This window comes from Accipiter gentilis, chromosome 20 (genome assembly GCF_929443795.1).
Source record: "Accipiter gentilis chromosome 20, bAccGen1.1, whole genome shotgun sequence".
Classification (NCBI taxonomy): Eukaryota; Metazoa; Chordata; class Aves; order Accipitriformes; family Accipitridae; genus Astur; species Astur gentilis.
Genome location: NC_064899.1, coordinates 14,516,604 through 14,537,023, shown reverse-complemented (window position 1 = coordinate 14,537,023; position 20,420 = coordinate 14,516,604). Strand labels below are relative to the sequence as shown.

The window sequence follows — 20,420 nt, the reverse complement described above, 5'->3', positions numbered from 1 at the left end:
GCTTAACATAGGTATGGAGGATGTGTGAAATCAGCTACTCCCTTTCGCGCTGAAATGTCAATAATTCTTCTAGTAAATTACTAATATGCAGTGCACGGTATGCAGAATACTTGGAAATAATAGTAGCGAGCAGTCACGGTACCTGTATTTTGCACCAGCTCTGCTGTAACCGAGTTTTGCTGCGACAGTGTTTTCAGGAGCACACCCACCGCAGCCATGGGAAAGACTGGCATCACTTTGAATCGTTACCTGAAGCGGTCAGTGGTCCACTGGAGTTGTTAATCCGCAAGTTATTTTTAAACGAGTAATTATAGATGTGGATGTTGATTATGCAGTTAACATGCCACAAAAAAAATGTTCGCTTGGAATTAAAGCTACACATTGCTTGCAAAGTGTAGTCAACCAAATAATTAAATTGCTCCTGGCTTAGACCAGTAAAAACAGCTTACACAGGGAGTGCAAGTGATCAGATTTATTTTTCTCAAAATCACTGTTGAAGAGGCAAACCTGAGAGTGTATTTTCTCGCATCCCCTTTTGGAGCTGGGGTGCTTCTCCCCGTAAGGCGAACAAAAGAAAGGTGTGGATGCTTTGGCGTATCAATCGGGGGAAACCGGGTTGTTCGCAGATCGCCTTGGAAGAACGTAAAATCAGATCTAGAGTGATCCATAGGCGGGGTTATCGATCCGCATAAACGGGGTAAGAAAGATTAGGGGGATCGGCACATGGACAGAACAAAGGAAAGAGTGTAGTGAAGAAATACGGGTTGGAAACGGTGACGAACTTTGATCCGCACCTCTACGACGGCTGTCGCCTTCATCTAGCGGGTCCCTAAACCCGGGTTTGGCGGGTACCGCCCGGCGCTGGCTGCGGGGAGCCCGCCTGCGCTCGCCGGGGCTCCGGGCAGCCCCTCGGGGCAGCCGCCCCCTCCCACCGCCGCCCCCACTGAACCAAACTGGTCCGAAACGGGCGGTACCCACGCGGAACCGACACGCCGCGCTGACCGCACCAAAGGGCAGCGGGCGCGGAGAGTGCCGCCCTTCCGTGCTCTTCCTCCCCCCGGCCTCCTCCTCCTCCTCCTCCTCCCCAGCGGGAAAGCATCTCCGGGGCGCACATGTTCAGCCCTTCCCTTGCTCCCCCCCCACCGCCCTTTCCAACCCCTTTCCTTTCTTCATCCCTCAGCATGTGTAAATCCGCAGCGAAGCGACAAAGTGCTGCGAGTGTGCAAGACCCGGTTGCTGCAAAAATACCCTCCCCTCTCTCCCCCCCCCTCCCCCCCCGAAGCCCCCGGGCCCTGTGCGGCAGCACCAGCGTTGTTCATTGTCTGGCTGAGGGTCGCCGGTGGCCGCAGCCGGGCGGGGGGCGGCGGGGTAGCGGGGAGCCGGTCGCTTGGCTGGAGAGCGGCTGCTGGCTCAGCTACGGGAACTAAAACCGACTTTTTTAGGCGGAGAAAGAAAAGCCCAGCTCGGCACCCGGGGGAGCGGCGGGCAGGGATTGCTGGGGGGGGGGGGGGGGGCGGCTGGGTATAGGGCAGGGTGGGCAGACGAGAGGTTACACGGCACAGCCCGTACTGGGGGGGGGAAACCCACCCGCGTCCTGCCGGGGGTAGACGAACCGGGTCAGGGCGCGGGGCTCCTGACCGCCGGGGCGGGCTTGTGCAGGCAGGGGAGCGGCAGTCACCGGCGCTTGGTGATGCCGGTGGGGGCGAGGTGCCCCCGGGGGGACGGGAGTGTCCCGCCTGTGCCGTGTGAACGGTGGCACCGGCGGGAGGGTGGGGACAGCCGCCAGGCTCCCCCTTTCCCCCCCCCCGCCCCCCGCGGCAACGCCCGCTGCTGCGGCAGGGCAAGCTGCGCGTCTCGGGGAACAAAAGGCTGCGGCGGCCGCGGGAGGGCGGAGGGACGGCGGCCGCCGGCAGCGGGGCGGCTTCACACACGTGGCCGGCCCAGGACGGCCGCCCCACCGCCGGGCTCCGCGCCTTTGTCCCCGCTGTCAGCGGCGAACCGGGGCGGCGGCGGCGGCGGCGGGCGGTGGCGGCACCGGTGCGCCGCGGCCGCTCCTAGGGAGCCACGCCCCTCCCAGGGCCCCGCCCTTCAGGGCCCCGCCCCGCCTCCCGCTGCGGGAGACAATGCCGCAGCCACGCCCCGCCCCCGCGCGCCCATTGGCTCCGCGACGGCCCCGCATGACGTCACCGGAGGGGCGGGGCGCGGCGCCCGATTTAAGGGGCGGCGCGGGGCGCGGCCGCCGCAGCGGCGAGTGCGGGAGCGGCAGGAGAAGGCGGCGGCAGCGGCAGCAGGAGCAGCGTCGGACACCGGCACCATGCGTGAGATCGTGCACATCCAGGCCGGGCAGTGCGGCAACCAGATCGGCGCCAAGGTACGGGCCGGCGCCCCTGGTCGTCTAGCCCGGGGCGGTGCCCACTCCGCCGGGCTCCGCGTGTCCCGGGGAAAACGGTGCCGGCAAGACCCTCCTTCCCGCTGCGGAGCGCCGACGGGCTCGCCCCGCCGCCGCCGCCGGAGGGTCTGCGCGGGGCGGCTCCCGGCTGTCGCTCCGCGAGGGGAACGCGGGGGGCTTTTGCGGCGCGCCCTCGGCGGGTGGGGGTGGGGAGGGCAGCCCTGCCGTCCCTCCGCCCCCCACCCCGCCGGCTGCAGGGGTCGCGGGCGGGCGGGGGAAGGGGGCGCCGAGCCGGTGCCACACCCCTCCCGTCGGTGGCGGGGGGGGGGGGTAGGGGGGGGCGGTGAGGGGTGCGGTAGCGGCCGCGTCTGGCGGGGGCCGCCCCCACGCGCGGCGAATCCCCGCGCGCCACGTCGCGGGGCTTTGGCCAGGGGGCGCGGGCGGGGCGTGGCGGCGCTGACCCCCCCTCCCCCCCCCCCCCCGTCCGTCTGTCCGTCCCTCCCCCGGTCCCCGCAGTTCTGGGAGGTCATCAGCGACGAGCATGGCATCGACCCCACGGGCAGCTACCACGGGGACAGCGACCTGCAGCTGGAGAGGATCAACGTCTACTACAATGAAGCCACCGGTAACGCCCCTCCGTAACGAGCTTCCCGGCCCGGGGCCGCGGGGAGGGGGGGGCTGCCACGGGTGTCCCCAGCTCATCCTGCCGTGGGAGTTGTGCCCCAGCCCTCCCCGCATGGGCGATGTCCCGGCACAGCTGAAATGGCGGTTTTGGATTCCCATCCCCAGCTACCTCCCTGCGGACTCCCTCACCCTCCTTGTCCTGGGCAGCAAACTGTGGGGAGGCGGAAGGGAGCCCGGCAGGGCTCCTGTGACGCTGGTGCTGGTTCCTCCCACAGGTAACAAGTATGTCCCCCGCGCCATCCTGGTGGACCTGGAGCCCGGCACGATGGACTCCGTGCGCTCCGGCCCCTTTGGACAGATCTTCCGGCCCGACAACTTTGTCTTTGGTGAGTGAGCGTGGGATGGAGGAGTCCCGGAGTGGGAGCTCCCCGCACGGACAAGGCTCGGAGCGAGCAGGCGAGGGACCCTGGGGGTCCTGAATCCCGGGAGCCCCGCCGGGGGTGGAAGCGAGGGGGGAAGCCCGCGGGGCAGGAGAAGAGGCGTCGTCTCTGTTCCTCCCAAGGGCGCTAACGCGGCACCTTGCTTCTGGTCTGCCCTGCAGGTCAGAGCGGGGCTGGCAACAACTGGGCCAAGGGGCACTACACGGAAGGCGCTGAGCTGGTGGACTCCGTCCTGGACGTGGTGAGGAAGGAGTCGGAGAGCTGCGACTGCCTCCAGGGCTTCCAGTTGACCCACTCGCTGGGCGGCGGCACGGGCTCTGGGATGGGCACCCTCCTCATCAGCAAGATCCGGGAGGAGTACCCCGACCGCATCATGAACACCTTCAGCGTCATGCCCTCCCCCAAGGTGTCGGACACGGTGGTGGAGCCCTACAACGCCACCCTCTCTGTGCACCAGCTGGTGGAGAACACGGACGAGACCTACTGCATTGACAACGAGGCCCTGTATGACATTTGCTTCCGCACCCTGAAGCTGACCACTCCCACGTACGGGGACCTCAACCACCTGGTGTCGGCCACCATGAGCGGCGTGACCACCTGCCTTCGCTTCCCCGGCCAGCTGAACGCCGACCTGCGCAAGCTGGCGGTCAACATGGTGCCTTTCCCCCGGCTGCACTTCTTCATGCCGGGCTTCGCCCCTCTCACCAGCCGCGGCAGCCAGCAGTACCGAGCCCTGACGGTGCCCGAGCTGACGCAGCAGATGTTCGACTCCAAGAACATGATGGCCGCCTGCGACCCCCGCCACGGTCGCTACCTGACGGTGGCCGCCATCTTCCGGGGCCGCATGTCCATGAAGGAGGTGGACGAGCAGATGCTCAACGTGCAGAACAAGAACAGCAGCTACTTTGTGGAGTGGATCCCCAACAACGTGAAGACGGCCGTCTGCGACATCCCCCCGCGCGGCCTCAAGATGTCCGCCACCTTCATCGGCAACAGCACGGCTATTCAGGAGCTCTTCAAGAGGATCTCGGAGCAGTTCACGGCCATGTTCCGGCGCAAGGCTTTCTTGCACTGGTACACCGGCGAGGGCATGGATGAAATGGAGTTCACGGAGGCCGAGAGCAACATGAATGACCTGGTCTCCGAATACCAGCAATACCAGGATGCCACTGCTGATGAGCAGGGGGAATTTGAAGAGGAAGGAGAGGAGGATGAGGCGTAAAGTTGAAATGGGTAGGAGTTAAGTATAGTCTGAGCAGGCAAGTGTTCATTGAGAGGAGGAATCTGTGCAGTTGTGCTGAAGCATGCATTTTTTAATTTGGTGCTCTCCACTGTTGCTTCTGTCAGCAGTTTTGTATCCTTGACTGTCCAATGTAACAGTAGTTGCAAAAATACTTCAGAGTCTTCTGTTGAAATGGTTAACTTCTCAAACATAAAGGCTTTTTTTGTGTCCTAAACTGTCTCCTCTGCCTTATTTCTGTCTAGATTATGAAAATAACTCTTGTGTAGTTTTCTGTAGCTTCACTTCTCAGTTTAATCCTTAATCTCAATGAAAAGGTAAACTCAATAAAACAAGATTTCTCAGGCAGTGAATTTAGCAGTATGAGGAAACTGCAGTTGCTCAGCTTCAGATGGTAGCTAATTTATGGAAACTGGGGGTTCACTGTTAGACACTCTTGTGTCCAATGGCTAATCTATTGTTGGGGAGAAAGCTGCCTCAGCTAATAGAAACAAGACACTGCACTTGAGAATCCTGCAACTCCTATTTATGGACATACGTAGTAGTGAGGTCAGTGAGAAGGTTTTGAATTCCACATTACAAGATGTCAAAACTGATTTGACAGCATAGCTGCAGGCTTACCCACTGCCATTCAGCAGCTCTTACTTCTTCCAGGGCATATCTTACATGCAGATGGGTGGCTGCCTGTGATTTGACTTGATCCTGAGCTGTCTTATCTTCCCCCAACCCTTCTCTCTAAATATAAAAAGTCCATGTTGAGAAGCATGGGTCTGTACTAGCAGACAACTTGAAGCTGATTAAAAAGCTGAACTTTCTCTTCAGGTGTAACATTATTGAGTGTTTCCGAAAAATAGCTACTAAGCTGCCCTTAACTGTAAAGGGATTGACTCTTCAGGGCAAGCAATTCCCTTTAGGAGAGAAGAGGTGATGGGTAGATTTCTAGATAACATGGCTCAAAAGGCTGCCCAGAGCACACATACAATCTTGGAGCAGTCGCCTATAGATACTCTGACAATAGCTGCCTCCTGCCTCCAAGTTATGTGCTTACAGGGCTGCTGTTTGATGCTCTTGGTCCCTGCAGCAAGAAATGGACCCTCTACCCAGGCAGGTGAGAGCAGTGCAGCAGCACCCTGTTGTGCATCTGCGCAAAGGTAAGCGTGGTTTCCTTACAGTGATGGGGGGGGGGGGGGGGGGCGATATTTATGTTGCCATACACTTAAAGGATGCAAGAACCCCAAGTGAGTCTACAATGCAGTCGTCAGTAGTTATAGGGTCTATGAGACTTTTACTCCTACAAAATGAGTAAAATCCCCCATGGAGTATAGCAGTTACCCAATATGTAAGCTTAGTCCTTAGTTCACCTAAACACCACTTAGGGGAGTGTTCCTGTACTAAAAAAAGTGTTGCTGTGAGAACTGCTACCAATGCTACACTTACTGAGGTCCTTACTACTCTGAAAGAGCTGGTATCCACATGTGTGCAACCTCTTTTGTGATCCTTTACTGAAATGCTTGCAAGGCATTACTGGAATAAGGACTTAAAAAGTTGCTGCTGTGCATAAGTAATATCTTGCCTGTTTTGGCCTTGTTAATTGACTCCACTGCCTGCAGACACTGCTCTGAGTGTACCCTGTTCCTCTGCTGATGGGCCTATTAACCTGGTATGCAGGACAACAGGCACTTGCTAAAGCTTTTCTCTCATCTATATGCTTCATTTCTGGTGTACACCCTGTGAAGAGGAGCGAGAAGCACTTAAACTGCCTGAACTGCCAGTAAACAAATACAACCATATATACCCACAATAGTACTTGTGTTTCTTTGCACTTGAGCAGTTCTAGGATTAAGCATTAAACAAATTGAGGTTGTTTTAGTAACTTGAGTTAATACATGCTGCCCCAGGCCCTTTGGGGAAATAACAGCTTATCTGGTTGTCACAGTAACCTTCCCTTGAAATTACCTAGCTGGGTTGCACTTGAAACTGTTTATCATATAGCTTTGTTTGTAAAGCTGAGACGGGGAAGCCAGCAAAAGAATTTAAACAAAGTTTACCTAAAAGATGAGAACCTGGTCTTTCTTTGGTAGTAAAGATCTTCTTTTTGCCATGGAACTGTAGCAGGTTTCACTAGTGTTCAGCATGTCTAGCTTCTAATTCTTAGTGTAATTACACTCTGTCTCTAGCTAACCCTTAAATATAGCTACCCAAGTGACACATTTCACTACAGCTCCCTTACTACAAAGTAGGACACCATCCTACATTGCTTGCTGTTGTTTGTATTCTGTTTTTTCTAGAGGAAGAGAAACCTTAAATAGAGATACTCTAGGCAGAAACATGTCCTTTCATAAATCCTACACAGCTTATTTGCCAGTCATAATCATTAAAAAAAAAATAATCAAACCACCATTTCAGTAGGAGTTGAGAGAAATACAGGAAAAGGGTGTACTGGAAGACTTAGAGGGGAGGTTCAAAACTCCTTGGTAGGAACCGTAAGTCAACTATAAGGGAGGATGAGTCTTGTATGGAGCCTGGGGGCTGCAGTACCCTTTTTTTCTGTTGGATCTTTGAGCTTTAGCTGTATCGATCATCCAGGGGACCATTGTCTATAAAAACCTGGAGACTGACTGCTGCGTAGCAAACAACAAACAGATGTCTTTGCAAATGGTCACGGTTGCACTTCTATTTCACAAATAAAGCAGAACAACTGAAAGGATTTCAGATTAGGTAATCTGACTGCCTTAACCTCTGTTGGGTATTGATTTGTATTTGTCCATGTGATGAACGATACCTCTAAGGCTAAAGGTCTTGCATGAGGCATCCTGTCTGGAAGAAATGAGGATAGATAGTACAGACTTAGTGATGTGCAGCTTAAGCCGCTTACAATGCCTCATTTGTGTGGAGATAGAAGTTAATAATACCAAGCAATGTATTTTTGTTTCAATATGTCAGTGGTGGCCTGCAGGGAAGCATTCTCCTCTGTTAATAGTTAGAGCTGATGGTGTTGGGGAAGGGAACAATCTCCTTTTTTTGTTCCATTTATTGAATGTGTGGCATTTTTAAGCACATTAGCAGAATGTCTTGACCAACGCAAGCAACTCAATGTTTGTCTGCTGGTAGCTGTAAGATGGTAAAGCCAAATAAGGCTGTAAAAGCAGCTAGGTACTATGTAGGTTTAATTTAAATAGAAATGGAATGAGGTGTGGTAGCACTGAGATGCCATCTCTCCTAATTTCCCTTCCCTGTTTAGTTCTCTGACCTCAGTCTAAGCCATTGTACCAAGTGTTGTGGGAGGATAGTCCAATCTGTGGTCTGGTTCTTCAAAACACTTAAGTATCTGTTGAGAACATAGGCCTACAGCTGTTTACCAACAGATGTTTTCCAGTCTGTCAAGTGAGAGCAATAACAATTCTCCTCTTCCCAACATATGTGAGGTGCCCATATACATCAGAAATTGGGTTGCATTGAATATACAATGGTCCCAGTGATGTGATAATATAAGAATCAAACGTGAGGTGTATCTTTGCAGAAGGTATGAGGTAAAGAACACAGTAAACCAAAGTAGCAATAGGATTTATAACCTGAAGAAAGAAGGGAATCCAGATCTTTGGTCTCTTCTCCAGCCAATTCTCTGCAACATGGGGCAAAACCCTAATCTTCTCTGCAGGGAAATCTGCTCATGGATATTATCACATGCTACATACTTCAAAAGAGTATTGTGCTAGTAAGTCCTTCTAGGTATCTGTGCAAATATTATGTGCTTAAAGAAACCGTGATGGACTGACAGAGTCCTTACTGGACAGTGCTGCAATGCACTACTGCAAACCACAGCTCTGGTGCAGGAGGGACAAGTTTTCTTACCTCACCAGGAAGAGCTGGGGCATCTAGCAATACTCTCTGCACCAGAAAGGGTCCCCCCCCTCGCTTCCTTTGTCCTTTGCCCCTTCCTGTAAGCTCCATAGCAGTTATGTGTAAAATCAGGATGAACCCTGGTAGTGGCTTTGAGTGGGGCAAGTTTCATGGTTGTTCCATTGAAATCACTTTTCAAAAAAAAACCCAACAAAACAAAAAACAAACGAAACCAATCCCACACCTCATTGTGTTTCTACTTTTTTTTTTTAAGAAGCACTATTAAATTGTGCTTTGCAGGGGGAAGCGCTTCAGTTATTGCTTTCTGTTTAATGAGGTCTAATATTTTTGTTTGCTAAAGCTATGAGGAGATAAAAACCTCTCTGCAGAAATCACGCGGCTACCCCCTGTATTTGGTACACACCCTTTCTCCCAAAGGATGTTATTTTACATTTCCATTCCATTAAAGCATAGTGAACGTATACTTTTAGGGACCGTTCAGATGTAGTAGCCTGTGTCAGAGCTATAGGTAATGCCGTTCCCCTGAACCTGTTCATTGCAGGGGAGGCCCTGTTTTCTCATTTACAAATAATCCCCTTCTCAATCTTCCCGTGTATTTTTCAGCTGCTTCTACATTTCCACAGAACAAAGCTCGTGACTCTTTTGATGTTATATGTGCTTGAGGCAATCCAACTAAGGTTATTTTTTCCCCCTTTCTTCAATTCAAGATAAACCTTTATAAATAAGTGTTATAAGCTGATCTTGTATGTTACAAAAAAAAAAAAAAAAAAAAAAAAGATTTTTTGAGAATTTTCCCCCTTCCAAACTAAAATTCATTCATGCTAAGCACCTGCCTTTTGATACTCCAGCAATCATCTGTCCTGATCTGTTTGTTATTTATTAAGATGGGAAAGAGCAGACTATTGGATCTCAGATACTTCCATTTTAGATGGTTGTTATCTTTAGCTTGCCTACATGAAAATTTAAAATGGAAGCATTTTGTCACAGGAAAGTGCTTGAGGCCATGGTGCATTTTGGAAAAAGACAGTTTTTGGCCCTGACTCTTCTGGACTCTTGTCCAGCTGGAGCCCTCTGAGTATTTGAATCCGAGACACAGGGAAGGTATCGGGGGGAGCTATGAAAGCCTGGTCCCCCCCAGCCATTCTGCCAGCAAAGGACGTGGTGCAGGTGACAGACAACTCTTTCCTCTCCCTGAGCAGTTTAACAAGCAGCAAACCGTTTCCCTGCTCCTAGCATCGGTACTATTTCAAGTATTTTATGTGTGAATCTGCCAGAAAGAAAAATTGTGTCCTTTTAAAGTGTGTGTATAAGAAGGATATCTATTCACGGTATCCAAGCAAAAAAGAAATAATTTAAGAGTAGGTCATTCCCTCCTCCCCACTCAAAGTCATTTTTCCCTTACGGGCAGAATTCCATTCGTAAGGGAGGAAATCGAGTTAGCTTTGTTAAATTCTTGTTTATTAGTGTTTGATTCTTGTAGGGTAGAGATTTTCTAACTGGTCTCAATTTATTCATATGCCACCTTTTATAGTCAGATTATTTTTCTCACTTGGCTTCCTTGGTGAATTTAAGGCATATTTTCTTTTCTTTCTGGCAAGAATGCCTCTGTCATTGCAAACAGAAATGTTAATGGTAATCCAGCTTAAGCAGAACGTGAGAGCACTTGCTCCAGAGGGTGAAATGGCTACCCTGGCACAGGTTGCGTAGCTTGTTCAGCAAACAGTTCTCTGTTGTTTTGCACTGAAAAATGTTTCCACATTTTCCTTGAATGTAATAGAAAGGTACTGCTTGCCTTCATAGTGAATAATTAAACGGGGTTTTCAAGCAGAATTCAAATAGTCTCACAACAAGCTTTACAAACATTAAATGAAATTCAAGCATTGACTTCCTACAGTCTGCTTCTCTGAGTCTAGCATAATGCTGGTCTTGTAATTAATAAATTAATTGTATGACTCTTTTTTTGGAAATTCCAGCTATGATTCCAGCTCCACCCTAGCAGGCAGGGAGAAAGAGCAAGCTTGGATTAGAGCTTTCCCGGGCATCGAGAAAACTGCCACTTGCAGAAGTGGGTAGCTGCATGGGCTGGGCTGATTCAGTATCTTCCAGGTGCTAAAAAGAATGGTTCTATTCCCCTGCTTCAGGTGTTACCTTTGTGTTATTTCCTTTAGGCAGCTCCAGGGCACGTCTGACCCCTCTCCCAGTCAGTTCCGCTCCCTAAACTCCACAGTTAGGGACAGCAAACTGGGCGTGGGGATCAGGGAGTGTGCCAGAGGGAGAACTGGTGCAAAGCAGGAGGAAAAGGCAGGCAGCTGGAAGCAGGAGAGAGCAGAGCAAGATGCTCGGTCGATACAACCACCTAGTGTGACAGCACCCTGAACTCTCTCCCACGGAGAAACCTGGCAATTTTAAACAATGTACATTGAATCCCACCACAAACTACTGCATCTCTTGGCAGACATCACAAGGGGAAGTTTAGAGTTTGCTCTGTGTCAGTCTGAGTTACAAGTAACTATCAGATTGCAAGATAAAGCAAGGAGGCTAAGGAACAAAAGGAATGGTGACTAGCAGATCAAAGTCACTATCTGTGCCTTGTTGTCGATGACGTGCAGGAAAGAAGCTACCCTGGAAAACGTGATATCAGCATTTCATTTATATTGATGCTGGAATCTTAGGCATATCTTGACTGGAGGACCCAGGCTGTAGAGGTAGCAGACGTATTCTTCTACTGAGTGATCTTGAAAGGTAGGTGCAGCCTGGATGGGGGCAGGAGCCATCTGGCTGCTACCCATCACAGCTGGTGTGCCAAGCGGAAATAATGAGAGGCTGCATTGTTTTGCCTTTCTTCTCAGTAAATCGCTGCCTGATGACGATCAACATATTTTTCCCTTTCTGGAGTCATTTTGTGACATGTGATCGTGTTTATTGCGGTGGCTTTGGAAGCCAGATGAGTGGGGTTCTCTTTGCTGTGTCCTATACAACCGCACTCACAGAAATTCCTGACTCTTGGAGGTTATAATCTAAGATCACAAGAGAAACCATAGGGTGTGGAAGAAATATTAGGTTCATGAAGAAACAGTTCTTTCCTCAAAAGGAACACGGGTCATTTTAGAATTGTCAGTGCCCTAAATTGCTCTGTAATGTGATATTCTCTCGCACACTTATCCTCTCTCCTCTTTTGTTCTTGGCCAAACACACAGACCCCCAGGTACAATAAACACAAGTACAGAGGACTCTACAAGGAAACTGCTTTTGCTCATTCATAAAAGCATGCTTAGCGTTGTAGTATTTAATTGCTTCTAGTGCCTGCAGTGGGTTGTAATTTTGAAATAAAAATAGATTTTCCTTTTCAGTATTTTATTACTAGAATTAAAAATACCTTCACGATTATTCCACCCTCTTGCTGGTAGAAATATTCTTCTATCGCAATGTACGCTGCAAGTGATTAAGCATCAGGTTCCAAAGGTGACCTCAGACAGTCCTCATCAGGTGGGAATATTGTAGTTACCGGGTAGAAGGCAAACAATAAGGTAATGAACAGAGCCTACTCATTTGAGTACCAACAGAAAGATTTAAAAAGTCATGTGGCCTCCGATATACATGCCTGAGCAATACGTGACATCACCCAGCACAAATAAATGAGAATAAAGCCATAGGCAGACCTTTTTGTGCTTGAGCAGCTTTCACATTTGTACACTTGGGATTCTTTTTCGAACAACAGCAAATTACGGACAGACATGAAAATGTGGGATCCCTGTTGCCTCCCTCGTGCATCCATCGCCCAGGCTCCACCGTTGCCTTGGAAACTGGGAAGGTAGGGTTTGATGCAGGCAGGAGCAGGCTGTGGTGCTGCCGGCAGAGTTTCGGCTGCCGAGGGGCACATGGGTGTTCCTGGGCACATGCACTGCTTTTGTATGAATGGGAGAGTTTTGACTTTCAGTTGTAATTCTGAATGCTTAGAATTTATGGACCTATGTTAAAAAATACAATAGGGAACTCCCATATCTATTTAAATAGCATTACTGGCTGAGATTTGTTAAAGTGTTTGCCAAAATGGAGAATTCTGAATTGACATTCAAGTAATCAACATCTAATTGCTTCACTGTGTGTTCATGGATATTCAGCATTGCTATAGATGAGGGAACTTACACATATAAACATGTACCTCACTTTAGGTACTCAGTTGTAAAATGGGGAGCTACATGCCCCCCAGAAACCACTGGGGATCTACAAAGAGACTGGCGCTATAGCATCTAAGAATTACTTTCCTAATAAAAGCTCAGAATCCTTAGTGGAATAACTCTAAAGCCCGAGGAGACCACTGCGTGCACGTGGGAAGAAGATATCTCAGGGAGTGTCCAGGTGCCTTCAGGAGGGGAATTAGAATGCTTCAAGCTGGTCCTTTGTAGATTACCAGGAATACTTTGGCACCTAGAAAGATCTTCAATGCTTGTGTGGATCCCACAGAGATGCAGCTGTGTTGCAGTTCCACCAGTAGTGAGAAGATGTAACTGTCTACCGCTGCCCAAAAGGGTGGGTTATGCCTATAGCAAGTAGAAATGAATGTGCATGAGTTGTGTGAGCAATAACAAAGGCTGCCTGTGATTAAGTATTGCAGAAATGTGTCAAAGGAAAATACTGACAACAGCTGGGTTATAAAGAACACAAACTTCAAGAGAATCTGGTGAAAAGATCTCAGTGCCAGCACAATTCTGGATATTTTGGGATTGCAAAAGCCACGTGTAATAACACCACATGTAATTATACGCATTGCAAAGCTTGAGCCAGTCCATGCTCGTGACATTTCACAGCAGCTGAGGCTTCTGCACTAGGCAAGAAAAAGAGCCACAGTTGATAAGCAAGTCAATTCACTGGAGCAAGCTGAGAGCCACTTTTGAAAATATGGCCACAGTATTTTCCCAAGGTCACAGCAGCCAAATGCTGGGCAAAGATACGGTACTTCTTTAGCCACTAGTATTTCCTACCATGGATTAAAAAATTGAGTGAAACTTGTGTCATTAACGCATTGATTTATATTGTGTTAAGCACAGCTAACCTGAGTAATATGTAAACAACTCTGTTCATTCTGGCTCCAATTACCTTTCTTCTTGATAGTGGTAATGATTTACCACATTAATTATTATCTCACCTTTGGAAAAATCTGCTGGTTTTGAAGCTGTTAAAATTGCAATATAGTGTTATAGTGCACTGGGACACTGAGATGAATAAACCATCAGTCTGGTGTTGCTGGTCACACGCAGCCTCCCACTTCTTTCTCTCCCTTTCACACGATCACAGAATTGTTGAGGTTGGCCAGGACCTCTGGAAATCATCCAGTCCAGTCCTTTACTCAACCTGGGAGGGTCAGCTAGAGCACGTTAGTCAGGGTTGTGTCCGCTCAGGTTTTTAATATCTCCAAGAACGGAGACTCCACAATCTCTCTGAGCAACCTGTGCCAGAGCAAATAAGGTTTTTCTTACATTTAGATGGAATTTCTTGTATTTCGGTTTGTGCCCATTGCCTCTCCTCCTGTCACTGGGCACTGTGGAGAAAAGCCTGGCTCCATCTTCTTTGTTCCTTCCCATCAAGTATTTATACACACTGATAAGATTCCCCTGAGCCTTCTCCAGGACAATCAGTCCCAGCTCTCAGCCTCTCCTCCTATGACAGGTGCTCCAGTTCCTTAACCACCTTCGTGGCCTGTCATTGGACTGAATCCAATATGTTTCTCTCTCTCGTACTGGGGAGCCCAGAATTGGATGCAAAACTCCAGATGTATCTCACCATGGCTTATCCCCTTCCTTGACCTGCTGGTAAAGATCTTCCTAGGACAGCCCAGGATGCCATTGGACACCTTTGCTGCAAGGGCCCGTAGCTGACTCATGTTCAACTTGTCCTCCAGGATGCCCAGGTCCTTTTCTCCCAAGCTGCTTTCCATCTGGGTGGCCCCCAGCATGTACTGGTTCATGGGGTTGTTCCTCCCCAGACACAGGACTTTGCACTTCCCCTTGTTGAACTGCATGAGGCTCCTGTCAGCCCATTTCTCCAGCCTGTTGAGGTCCCTCTGGATGGCAGCATGACCCTCTGGTGTATCAGCCACTCCTCACAGTTTTGTACCATCAGCAAACTTGCTGAGGGTGCACTCTCTTGCCATATAAGTCATTAATGAAGAAGTTAAACAGTGTTGGCCCCAGGATCAATCACTGGGGTACACTACCAGTGGCTGGCATCCGAACTTGCATTGCTCATCTCAAGTCCTGGCAGTTCAACCAGTTTTCACTCCATGTTGCTGCCCATTTGTCTAGGCAATACCTCATCAGTTTGCCTATGGGGATGTGATAGGAGACAGTTCAAAAATAATAATCAAAAATCAAAAAATAAACAATGATAACTGCTCTTCCCTCATCTACCAAGCCAGTCACTTTGTTGTAGGAGGCTATCAAGTTGGTCAGGCATGATTGCCCCTTCGTAAATCCATGGCGACTACTCCCAGTCACCTTCCTGACCTTAGTATGTTTGGAAATGGTTTTCAGGAGAATTCATTTCACCATCTTTCTAGGAATCAAGGTGAAGCTGGCTGGCCTGTAGTTCCTCGGACTCCCCTTCTTGCCCTTCTTGAAGTTAGCAGTGACACCCTTTTTTTCCTCCCCATCCTTGAGAACCTCCCAGGTTGGCTTGACCTTTCAAAGATTATCAAGAGTGTGCTCGCAATGATATCTGCCAGCTCCCTTGGCACTTGGGTGCATCTCATCAAGATCCAGGGACTTTTACCTGTTCAATTTATTTAAATGTTTCCCGAACTGGTCTTCCTCTACCAAGAGTAAATTTTCATTGCTCCAGACTTTCCAACAGGTCTCAAAAGCTTGTGATTCCTAAGGGCAAACCTTAATAGTGAAAAACAAGGTGAAGACACTGGGTACCTCAGCTTTTTCCATGTCCTTTTTTCACTGAATATGTCCCCTGCAATATTCAGTAGTGGGTCCATTTATTTCCCTAGACTTCCTTTTGCTGCAGGTGGACCTGTAGAAGTCATTCTCACTGTCCTTCACATTCTTTGACTTTCCTAACCCTGCACATGAGGACAGTGACTCTGTGTCACTCCTGGATCACCTGACCCTGCTTCTACCAGCCGAATGCTTCCTTTTTACATTTGTGTTTACTCAGGAGCTCCGTGTTCATCCATACAGGCCTCCTGCTGCCTTTGCTTGATTTCCTGCTTGTTGGCATGGAGCGTTCTCCAGTCTGGAGGAGGTGATCCCTGGAAGTCAACCAGCTCTCCCGGACTCTTCTTCTCGCCAGGACCATCTCCCATAGGATTCTTCCAGACAGATACCTGTTGTCTGAAGGTCTTACCTATTTCTCTTCCTGATCAGGAGGGGTTTAGCAGATACCCACCACAACATAGCGCACCTTGGTTTGCCCACTAATCCTGACCCTTTAGATCCCAGCTAGCTCATTACCCACCCCCCAGGCAGAGCTCTGTGCGTTTCTGCTGCCCTCTGCACAAAGGACAACTCCCCTTCCTCGCCTTCCCAGCCTGTCCTTCCTAGAGAGCCTGCATCCCTCCGTCGCAGCACTCCAGTCGTGCCTCTGTGACCCCAGTGAGACCACAGCCCTGCAACCGCAGAGCTCTAACTAACTCATCACGTTTCTTGCCCATGCTGTGTGCGTTAGCACAGAGGCACTTCAGAGAGGCACCCAAGCCTGCTGATTCCCAGGAAAAGTGCGAGAGCTTGCCCCGCCATGCTGTGCCCTCAGCACCGCCATATTGTTCGTGAGGTGGACCTCCTCCAGCTCTGTTTTGCTGAATACCAGGTATGTCGTTTCACATTCTCTTTGCCAACCTTCTCCACTGCTTCCTCATTTGATTGCGGGTTGTCGTCTCCCTTCCCTGGTCCTAGTGTAAAGCTGTCCTTGCTAGGTTGGCCAGCTGTGTGGTAAAGTTACTTTCACTACTGAAAAATTTAGAGTTGTGAATTGATTCATGTTTTATAGTCAAGTTCAATAGTTTCTGCACAATCCATTATAGACACTCCTGAAACTTATTTGGGATATTCTCCATGGCAACAACACAGATACAGGTGTGTATCTCAGTTGGTTCATCTATACTGTTCTCGCTGTTGCTCCCAAACTGTCCCTCCTCCCTCAGTCATCCGCCATGCACTTAGCTCAGTCTATTTCTATGAGGGAACAAGCAGAGATGCTAGGAGCGGGATCCAAAATCTTCCAAAATGAGGTGCATGGCAGGTGTCTGGTAAGACAGAATGTAACTTCACTTACAGAAAAAAGCTATCCTATTCCCATGGCTGTTCAAACTGCAATCACCACCGGACCACTCCCAGAAAAAAGCCATTCTTTAGTAGCAGGGTAGTTTCGCGCCAGCCCTCTGTGTTCCTGAAATCAGAGCCCCGCATGTACAGGTTTGGCAGCACTATTGAAACAGGGCTGCGCTGCTTGGAAGTGGCTGTGGGCTCTGTCGTCACCACCCAGTCCCTGCTCGTTTCAGGTGCCTGAGCTATGGAAAGATGATTCTTGTGCTTCTATCAAAGCACGATTAAGCAGGCCTGAGCTAGAAATACAGGGTTAAGGGTGCTAATAAAATACGGACAGCAGTGCATGCTGCGCTGCAGCAGAGGCCAAGAAAGTAAGTGGACGAGCTCCAACAGGTATGCAAAGAGGAGTTAGGGCGGGTTGTTTTGGGTTTTGTGGTGTTTTTTTTTTTTTTTCTCCACTTTTTTAGCCCAAAACGCACCACGCCTTGTCCGATTCCGGCCTTTCTCCCGCTGGCTGAAGGCCAGGTTCCTCCAGCATCTCCGGCCAGCCGCCTTCCGACCGCGGAGGGGCCGCACCCGCACCCTGCCGACCGCCGGACCCGGGCCCGGACCCTGCCACACCCGCCCGCCGGATCCGGACCCGGACCCGGACCGGGGCGCGGGCCCCGCCCCCTTCACAGCTGCGGGAGACAATGCCGCAGCCACGCCACGCCCCCGCGCGCTCATTGGCTCCGCGACGGCCCCGCATGACGTCACCGGCGGGGCGGGGCGGGGCGCCCGATTTAAGGGGCGGCGCGGGGCGCGGCCGCCGCAGCGGTGAGTGCGGGAGCGGCAGGAGAAGGCGGCGGCGGCAGCGGCAGTAGGAGCAGCGTCGGACACCGGCACCATGCGTGAGATCGTGCACATCCAGGCCGGGCAGTGCGGCAACCAGATCGGCGCCAAGGTACGGGCCGGCGCGGGGAGGAGGTGGGGGGCGATTCCCGGTGCGGCGCCCCGGGGTGACACCCCGCGGGTAGCACGTAGCTCCGTCCCGAAATGAAAAGCGGCCCGGGGCTTGCTAAGGCATGGCGGCTCCTGCTGCCGTGCCCCCTGCCTCTCCGAGCTGCCGCGGGGCTGGGCGCTGGCGGGGATGTGCCCGGGCTCCCGCCCGTCCCTGCCCTGCCACCCCCCCGCCGCCTCGCCCCTCTGCAGCCACGGTGGCGGCTCCCGAGGGAAGGAACGCGAGGTGTTTCAGTGCCACGGGTAACCCCCTCCCCCGGGGGTGCTGCAGGAGCTGCCGTCTTTTTCTAGTGGCTGGGGGGCGTCTTAAACACCTGCTAGACAATGGGAGAAGACCAAACTGAGATGCCCGGGGATGGTCATCCTTTGGATACAAGCTATAAAATAATTTACTCTCATTGCGGTGCTCCAGCTGCCTGTCTGCCCTCTGCTAATTCAGCTGCTGTGGCCAGGGAAGCCTCTCTGCACTGACTCACCTTCCTCCCGGGCAGCTGCTCTGCCATGCAAGGGAGTGGTCAGGGACATGGCATGCAGCGACTGCACTGGTGTCTGTGATTGGCACTGGACAGCTGTGGTTAATAATTGCTGTTTTCCAATAATTTCTTCTAGTTCTGGGAGGTCATCAGTGATGAGCATGGCATTGATCCCACTGGCAGCTACCATGGGGACAGCGACCTGCAGCTGGAGAGGATCAACGTCTACTACAATGAAGCTGCTGGTAAGTGTGTCTGTTTCCTCAGATGTCCTTAAATAAATGGGGCAGACATGCCAGCTCATTGAGGCTGGAAAAATCCCTGAACAAGAGCTGTCATCTGCAAGTGACTCCTAAGAGCTTTGTTCTCAGAACGGCTCTGATAACACAGTAGTCTTGATCGAGACAGCATGTCTCTCCAGGGAAATGCGGGGAGGCGGAAGGGAGCATGGCAGGGCTCTTGTGACGCTGGCTGCCAGCTGCGGGGCTGTGACGCTGGTGCTGGTTCCTCCCACAGGTAACAAGTATGTCCCCCGCGCCATCCTGGTGGACCTGGAGCCCGGCACGATGGACTCCGTGCGCTCCGGCCCCTTTGGACAGATCTTCCGGCCCGACAACTTTGTCTTTGGTGAGTGAGCGTGGGATGGAGGAGTCCCGGAGTGGGAGCTCCCCACACGGACAAGGCTCGGAGCGAGCAGGCGAGGGACCCTGGGGGGGTCCTGAATCCCGAGAGCCCCGCCGGGGGTGGAAGTGAGGGGGGAAGCCCGCGGGGCAGGAGAAGAGGCGTCTCTGTTCCTCCCAAGGGCGCTAACGCGGCACCTTGCTTCTGGTCTGCCCTGCAGGTCAGAGCGGGGCTGGCAACAACTGGGCCAAGGGGCACTACACGGAAGGCGCTGAGCTGGTGGACTCCGTCCTGGACGTGGTGAGGAAGGAGTCGGAGAGCTGCGACTGCCTCCAGGGCTTCCAGTTGACCCACTCGCTGGGCGGCGGCACGGGCTCTGGGATGGGCACCCTCCTCATCAGCAAGATCCGGGAGGAGTACCCCGACCGCATCATGAACACCTTCAGCGTCATGCCCTCCCCCAAGGTGTCGGACACGGTGGTGGAGCCCTACAACGCCACCCTCTCTGTGCACCAGCTGGTGGAGAACACGGACGAGACCTACTGCATTGACAACGAGGCCCTGTATGACATTTGCTTCCGCACCCTGAAGCTGACCACTCCCACGTACGGGGACCTCAACCACCTGGTGTCGGCCACCATGAGCGGCGTGACCACCTGCCTTCGCTTCCCCGGCCAGCTGAACGCCGACCTGCGCAAGCTGGCGGTCAACATGGTGCCTTTCCCCCGGCTGCACTTCTTCATGCCGGGCTTCGCCCCTCTCACCAGCCGCGGCAGCCAGCAGTACCGAGCCCTGACGGTGCCCGAGCTGACGCAGCAGATGTTCGACTCCAAGAACATGATGGCCGCCTGCGACCCCCGCCACGGTCGCTACCTGACGGTGGCCGCCATCTTCCGGGGCCGCATGTCCATGAAGGAGGTGGATGAGCAGATGCTCAACGTGCAGAACAAGAACAGCAGCTACTTTGTGGAGTGGATCCCCAACAACGTGAAGACGGCCGTCTGCGACATCCCCCCGCGCGGCCTCAAGATGTCCGCCACCTTCATCGGCAACAGCACGGCTATTCAGGAGCTCTTCAAGAGGATCTCGGAGCAGTTCACGGCCATGTTCCGGCGCAAGGCTTTCTTGCACTGGTACACCGGCGAGGGCATGGATGAAATGGAGTTCACGGAGGCCGAGAGCAACATGAATGACCTGGTCTCCGAATACCAGCAATACCAGGATGCCACTGCTGATGAGCAGGGGGAATTTGAAGAGGAAGGAGAGGAGGATGAGGCTTAAGTCCCCTGGTATCAAAGGAACTTCTGTAAAGGCATGTGTACTGAATGACTTCTGATAGTGGTGGTGAAGCATGTTCTCTTGAAACTGTGTACCCAGTTACCCTCTCAGCACTTGTAACTTTGACAGATTTCTCAATGTAACAGTTCTGAATCCCAGTTATGACAATGTTTTTCCCTTTAATGTTAAGAGCACATAAAGGCATGTATTCTAGATCATGTTTTC

General features: G+C 51.7%; 2 protein-coding genes across 3 annotated transcripts; both read left to right on the top strand.

The window, feature by feature from the left end:
* The first annotated feature begins 2,245 nt into the window (after positions 1-2,245).
* Positions 2,246-4,910, top strand: LOC126048671 (tubulin beta-2 chain). Its single transcript, XM_049823957.1, has 4 exons — positions 2,246-2,371; positions 2,906-3,014; positions 3,289-3,399; positions 3,615-4,910. The coding sequence occupies exons 1-4, from the start codon at positions 2,315-2,317 to the stop codon at positions 4,673-4,675; spliced, it is 1,338 nt and encodes a 445-aa protein (XP_049679914.1). The 5' UTR covers positions 2,246-2,314; the 3' UTR covers positions 4,676-4,910.
* On the top strand, positions 2,247-20,367 carry LOC126048672 (tubulin beta-1 chain). 2 transcript variants are annotated; one of them, XM_049823958.1, is made up of 5 exons: positions 2,247-2,298; positions 17,688-17,767; positions 18,433-18,541; positions 18,813-18,923; positions 19,138-20,367. In XM_049823958.1, exons 2-5 carry the CDS (start codon positions 17,711-17,713, stop codon positions 20,196-20,198), a joined length of 1,338 nt encoding a protein of 445 aa, XP_049679915.1. In that variant the 5' UTR covers positions 2,247-2,298; positions 17,688-17,710; the 3' UTR covers positions 20,199-20,367. The 2 variants fall into 2 exon arrangements, with proteins under 2 accessions (XP_049679915.1, XP_049679916.1); XM_049823959.1 differs by having other exon boundaries at positions 2,284-2,315; positions 17,699-17,767.
* Positions 20,368-20,420: the final 53 nt, after the last annotated feature.